Genomic DNA, 6,523 nt, shown 5'->3' on the forward strand with positions numbered 1-6,523 from the left:
CACATGGGGGCGCTGATTTGATACGACACCTACGCATCATCTTAACACAGCTAATGAAGCTCCAGAAACCCTTCCTGATAATTTCATATAACAGTATGCCTCAGTTTGTTTTAAACGTTTATGTGTCTCACCATCTTCCCGAATACTGTTACAAGGAAAAAGTCTGTTACAAGAAATATACTAGATTTACCACTGTTTTCATTTGTTGTATCCCTAAACCACTTTCCTATATGATGAAAACCAGTTAATAGAATTTTAATATCTGCATATTTTCTTTTTTGAAAAATGTCATTGAGCGTATACATACAGGTAGCATTGCACAAATTCCTATTTGATTCACTGATTTCTACATTGCTAGAACTGGGCAACATTTTCCAGTTATATTAATAGTAGAAAATATAATGAGGTGATGAGAGAGCAAGTATCTCCCACTTTTCAGTGATACCTTTATTTAGTGTATCTCATTGGATTGCGGTGTGTGTGTGTGTGTGATGTGTTTTAATTTCTGTCCATTCAACAAAGATTTAATGAATACTTATTCTGTATGTAGAATAGCATTGTCCTAGGGTGCATGGAAATATGACATAGTCCTTGAGGTCCCGCAGCTCAAAGGCTTAGTTGAAACAAGTCAGACCAACCTGAGAATTTGCAATTTGCAAGTCAGTTCACTATCAAGTTTCAGTGTGTGATATACCATACATAAGATTTGGACTTCAATTCAAATCCCAGCAATTCAAATTATTTACCATCTTATGAACTTGATAAAGTCACTTGACCTCTCTGGGCTTCTGTTTTCTCATCTGTCCTCAGATCTCTGACAAAAAGTTGAATGTTGGATTTTGTGGGAGGGAAAAGTAGGTAGGTCACTCTGGGTTTTCTTCCTGTAAAACATTGTCATATTTAGCATTTTTAATATGCTAGATATTCCTTAAAACTTGGATATTTACATTTTTATTATTTATGTGACTTAGAGTTTGTGTTTTGAGTTTATATGACTTGTTTGTTTATATATATATGTATGACTTATGACTTAAGTTTAGAGTTTATATGACTTAGAGTTTGTGTTTTGATGACTGCTTTAATTATTAGCAGCTATAGATAACGTAATCTGAGAATACCAAAATCGCTTGGGAGATAGAAATGTATATTCTTATTCTTATTTTTAACCATTAAAGAAATGGAGACAAAAATGAAGACTTGTTTATTGAATATGACTAGAGTCCCAGAATACCATTTGTCCATTTTCTCAGTGCTATCATCAGCCAAGAAAATTATCCTTAGACCCCTCCTAATGAAATATGATCTAGATTTTGTTTATCTGGGGAAAGAGGATATTTTTAAGCCCAAGAAAGGAATAATTTTTTCCCAGAATAATGATCAAATGGTGCATCACTACAGGGAAATGATGTATAGAAGGGGAAAAAATCCTATCATCTTTTAAAAAAACATTCTTCCCAAGCTATTGTCAAAACCATTTTTAGACTTCCTGAATTAGGGAGTATGTAAGAGACTAGATTTTAACTGTGCAGTGTCAAAAACAAAAAATAGCTGCTTTAGTGTCCCTAGTCATCCATGAAAATACAAAGTATTCCAGGCAGTGCTGTAGGGAGGACAGTATACCCTGTTTGTCTCCTTTTTTTTTTTCTATTTTTCTTTTGTTTTGTTTTTTTCAGATTATTTTTTTGTGTGTGTGTGTGTGTGAAAAATTTCTAAGTGAGAATTAAAGCTAATAAAATTGAAAGGAATAATAACTCAGATTTATAGCACTTTAAGGTTTGTAAATGTGTTTCCTTAAAGCAGCAGAAGGTAAAAAATAAATGAATATGACATTGATGCAAATTTATTGGTCAGATAGGATTTTCGTGATATAATGAATTTTTTTTTAAAAGAAGGTATTTGTGGCTACTTGTAATAGGTGCTCCTTAGTGAAGGAGCAAATGACCAAACCCACAGTATTATCTTTACCTTATAGGAAACTATTAGGAAAAGTGGTATGTATGTATGCATTGTTAAACACAGCGTGTTTAATGTACCATTTGTTTCACTAACCAAAGTAGGTAATGTTGCTTTTCCTATGGAGTTAAAAATAAACCTGCCCCCTGTGCATTTCAGTCGCAACGTGTCAGCTGAGCATAAGGATGAAAACAAGGAAGCAAAGCCCCGCTCCCTGCGGTTTACCTGGAGCATGAAAACCACCAGTTCCATGGATCCCAATGACATGATGAGGGAAATTCGAAAAGTCTTGGATGCCAATAACTGTGACTATGAACAGAGAGAGCGGTTCTTGCTCTTTTGTGTCCACGGAGATGGGCATGCAGAAAACCTTGTACAGTGGGAAATGGAGGTGTGCAAACTGCCAAGACTGTCACTGAATGGTGTCCGCTTCAAGCGGATATCAGGAACATCCATAGCTTTTAAAAACATTGCTTCCAAAATTGCCAACGAGTTAAAGCTGTAACAAAGTCATTATGTTGTAAATTAAGTACCAATTTCAAGTGTTTTCCTGAACACTTATGGAAATGTATAGAATAATATTTAGGCAATAACTTCTGCATCTTCAGAATCATGGTATTAAAAAATATATATATGAAAATGAGCTGCTCAGCCAGGAGAAAGAGTTGGACTTTTTTTTTCTAAGTGCACTGCAGCATTAAAGTTGCCTATTCTGTAAAATATTTACCCCATCATTTTATTTACATTGTTCTAAGGTCTCTTAACAGTCTACAGAATATATCCATTTAAATATGCCTCCCATTTGTGTGGCTGTGAGAGTGTATAGTATGTGTTTATAGTATATAAGTTTAAAGTATTATATGTAAACAAGTCCTTACACCAACATCCCAAGCTGTACCAATACCTCTTTGGAAGATCATTTTGGTGCTAAAAATGGATATAGCCAAGGAGGAAATTTTCACTTAATATAAAAAATCAGCATAGGAATAGTTACAGTTAGCACGGGTTTACAGTTTGCTACTGTGGGGTTTTCTTTTTTTCTTAAAAAAAAAAAGTACAAAGGGTTTGAATTTACAGTTGTGAACATTGCTTATGTGTTGAATTTTTTTTCTTCCCAAGTAGATCTCATGAGATCATTAAAAAATCACTTTTCCTCAATAGAGTTTTGCATTATGTCTCCTAGTACTGTATTTAAAACTTGGTAAAAAAAAATAACTAAAATGTATAAACATATCCCACCTAACATCTTTAATAGGGTCTTTTTTAATCCTGTTAGGTAAACTAGTGTTGCCAAGGGAAAAAGACAGTTACATAGAAACAGTGTTAATGGTGGGCATTTAGTGGAGCATTAGCAAGGTGTTATTGTGGAATATGTTTATATATTTCCTCATCATTAATCAGCTGAAGTGCCTCAAACTACCCCTCTGTGTATCGGATATTAAGCTTATGCAGGGCTAGACTTTCTTTGGTGTATCCTCAGAATTGCACAGTGTAGAGGGGATGGGAGGGCGGTGTTTTTTAAACTGGAACCTTTTTTCAGAAGGGAATTAGAGTGAAAAGTACGATTCCTTGTGATGTAAGAAAGGAATTAGATATATAAAGCAACTTGACTCTTGATTTCTGGCCAGGACCCATATGTTAAGAGCTGCCTAATCTGAGCCTTCATTGGATTTGTTTTCAATGCAGTATGAAATTTTCTTATTCTTTGTGCTTTGTTGCATATATCAGGCTTACAGGCTTTTTCCACTTCCTACATGGGTTATTATATAAGAGGGTATGATTAATTCAGCTATCAGTTTGTGATTATAGCCTCTTGACAGGGAAATTGTTGACTCATTCAGAATTAAAAAAAAAAAAAGATTGAAGTCCCCTGGAAGCAAATATTTTTTCTACTCACAGAAACACCAAAGGGTCACAGTTATTTCCCCTCTGGGCTTCAGTTGCTTAATTTGTAAAACAGGAGAGAGAGGAGGGCAGGAATGAAACAAGATAGGTGATCCCTAAGAACCTTTTCTAAATAAACTCTAAATAGCGGTAGCTTTCAAGCCCACCTTCAAGAAGAAAATCTTGCTAGAGACATTTAATAAATGCTTTGTGTCAATTGCCTTTCATTTCTGATCTCTAGTTGGACTTATATTTTCTCCTTCGCACTCAAGGTTACATAATGAAACCCAGTGTGCAAACAGTAACTTTTCATTCTCATCTCCTTCCTCCTCCTTATTTTGTCTTTGTCACTGTTAGAAGATGTTAGGTGGCCACACAAAAAGAAGTAAATATCTTTCCATTTATGTGGAAACTGGGAAGTATTGAGAATGATCCGTTCCAGAACACAATTTCCAGATAGATTTCTTTTTTCTATCTATTACTATAAGCTTTTTCCGTCTGTTAACTGGTGGCCCTTTGCATCTATATATAGCACCTTTGTTTCAGAGAATTTGGGAGTACTTTAGAGTAGTCAAGTCCTTATGGTCTACCATGTCAGCAGAGGGCAGGAAATGGAATATTTCTGCCATAAGCTCTGTGATTCAGTAAAACAAACCACAAATTAGGTACATAGGAGTAGCAGCTTGGGCTTCATTAAAACTATTACCCTGGAAATTATCCCAACACTTTACCTTCACCTACTTAGTTATTCTTCTGAAGCTTTCCATGGTTAAATGAAACAAAATGTACAAAGCATTTAGCTGACAGGTTTAGGTGCATCCTGGTATCCATTATATAGTATTCTTTCCAAGAAATTCAGATAATTCACATTCTGTGGGACAAAATTGAAGAGTAGAGTCCTTTAAAAAGTCCAGTTTCTCATAAGGTAGAATAATATTGCTTTCATGCTTGTCTGTTTAAAGTGACAAAGAAAATAGAAAAAAAGTGGAAGGTCATTCAGAAGATTTTAGAAGCCAATGAGATATTCTTACTGACCCTCGATAAAAGTAGAAGTTGTCATCCTAATCAAGGCATATTAGCTATTCAGTTTTAATTTACCCATCTCCCAGAAAGTTTTCCTCATCTTAGAAATAAGCAGCATCATTCATACCTGAATAGAAATCCTATTTATAACCTCCCCAACAAGTCATCCAGTCTGCACTTCAGGAACTCTGATTAAAGGGAAAGGAATCCACTACATCTTGAGGCAACCCATTTCACAGTTCTGCAATTTTACATCAAGCCTAGTTGTGCCTTCTGGTGCCAGGCAAAACAAATTGAAACCCTCTTTCCTGTGACAGTCCTTAATATGTTTGAAGATACCTCTCATAACCCCCTTAAAGTTTTCTCTTCTCTAGGCCAAACATCACAGGTTCCTTCTATGTATCTTTTTTGATTGAACCCTTATAATTTCTGAAAATGAAGACTATCACAGAAAACTGGTAAGACAGTAGACATTTTTGGAAGCATAACTACTGTGACGGTTGTCACAGCATATGGTTCTCCTTGAGCTTGGGTAACATTGATGTTAGTTTGTTTTTTTAAATGACATGTAATCTGAACAAATTCCTGTTCTAGAAACTCTGTAACTTTGAAGACCCTAACATTACACAATTATCAGTTGTGAAAAGCCTTGCATCATTGTCTTTTACAGGTCCACAAGCCCAGCAACAAAAATAAATCCAGTCATAGGGAAGAAAGGATTGATATCTGAGAGCAAAAAGAAAATACTTAGCACTAGCCCTGGGTCTCTTCTGGCTGCTGAAATTCATGAATATGGGACATCACAGTGTCATTATCTGTTGTGGGGAGGGCTGATAATATTTGCAGAATTAATAAACTTAAACCACTAAAAATTTTACTACTTTGTGCAGTGAATGTAATGTTACCCTTTTTAAGGGAAAAATACCTGTAGCTTGATGCCAACATTATTTTAGCAAGCCAATACATGCTGAGATAAAACATAACAGTGGGGGATGGGGAATTTATCGGGGTGCCTTGGGAAAGTTATTAAAATTATTTCTCAATGAGCAGTGTCACATAACCAAACCTACACATCACGGAACAGGAAGATCTCTTAAAATGTGTCTTACAAATACTTGAAGTTTGGAGGAAAGTAAAGATTCTAGCATTTATGTTCTTCATAGTGGGCTAAATAAATTCCTGCTAAACATAAGATTGGTGAGACCTCAAAAAAAATTAGGTCCTTTGCTATCCTCTAACCTCCCCTTACTTGTAGATGAGGAAACTGAGTCTCGGAAATAGGAAATTACTTGCCCAGATCATCTGACTCCCAATCTGGTGCTCATTTTGCTGTGCTACCTGTGAAATTTGTGGATGTTGGTAAAGGGTTCAAAACAGTGGTTGTTTAAAAAAAAAAGAAAAATTGATCTTTAGGTCTTGCATTAAGGTCCTAATAGGGCCTTACCTAGAAATTTTCAGTAAGATCTGGGTGTCACATCTTAAGATAAAATGGAATGTGTTCAAATGAGGATGAGGGTGAAAAACTACATGACTGAAGGTGAATAATCAGAGTACTTTGTCAAGGAGAAAGGGGAAAATTATTTTCTTCAAGCATTTGAACGTTTTCCATATGGAAGCTGGGTCTATTGGAAAGTAGGTTTAAGCTAAACATAAGAAAAACTTG

The 6,523-nt window shown here is 35.4% G+C and overlaps 1 protein-coding gene across 7 annotated transcripts in view; it reads left to right on the top strand.

Annotated features, from left to right (window-relative positions):
• Window positions 1–5,737, top strand: part of MARK3 (microtubule affinity regulating kinase 3) — a 140,169-nt gene extending 134,432 nt beyond the window's left edge. For all 7 annotated transcript variants that reach the window (XM_036752305.1, XM_036752306.1, XM_036752307.1 and 4 more), the window contains one exon: window positions 2,113–5,737. In XM_036752305.1, the coding sequence (XP_036608200.1) occupies window positions 2,113–2,458 (346 nt within the window). In that variant the 3' untranslated portion in view covers window positions 2,459–5,737. The remainder of the gene's footprint in view (window positions 1–2,112) is intronic.
• Window positions 5,738–6,523: the final 786 nt, after the last annotated feature.

This window comes from Trichosurus vulpecula, chromosome 3 (assembly GCF_011100635.1).
Source record: "Trichosurus vulpecula isolate mTriVul1 chromosome 3, mTriVul1.pri, whole genome shotgun sequence".
NCBI classification, from domain to species: Eukaryota; Metazoa; Chordata; class Mammalia; order Diprotodontia; family Phalangeridae; genus Trichosurus; species Trichosurus vulpecula.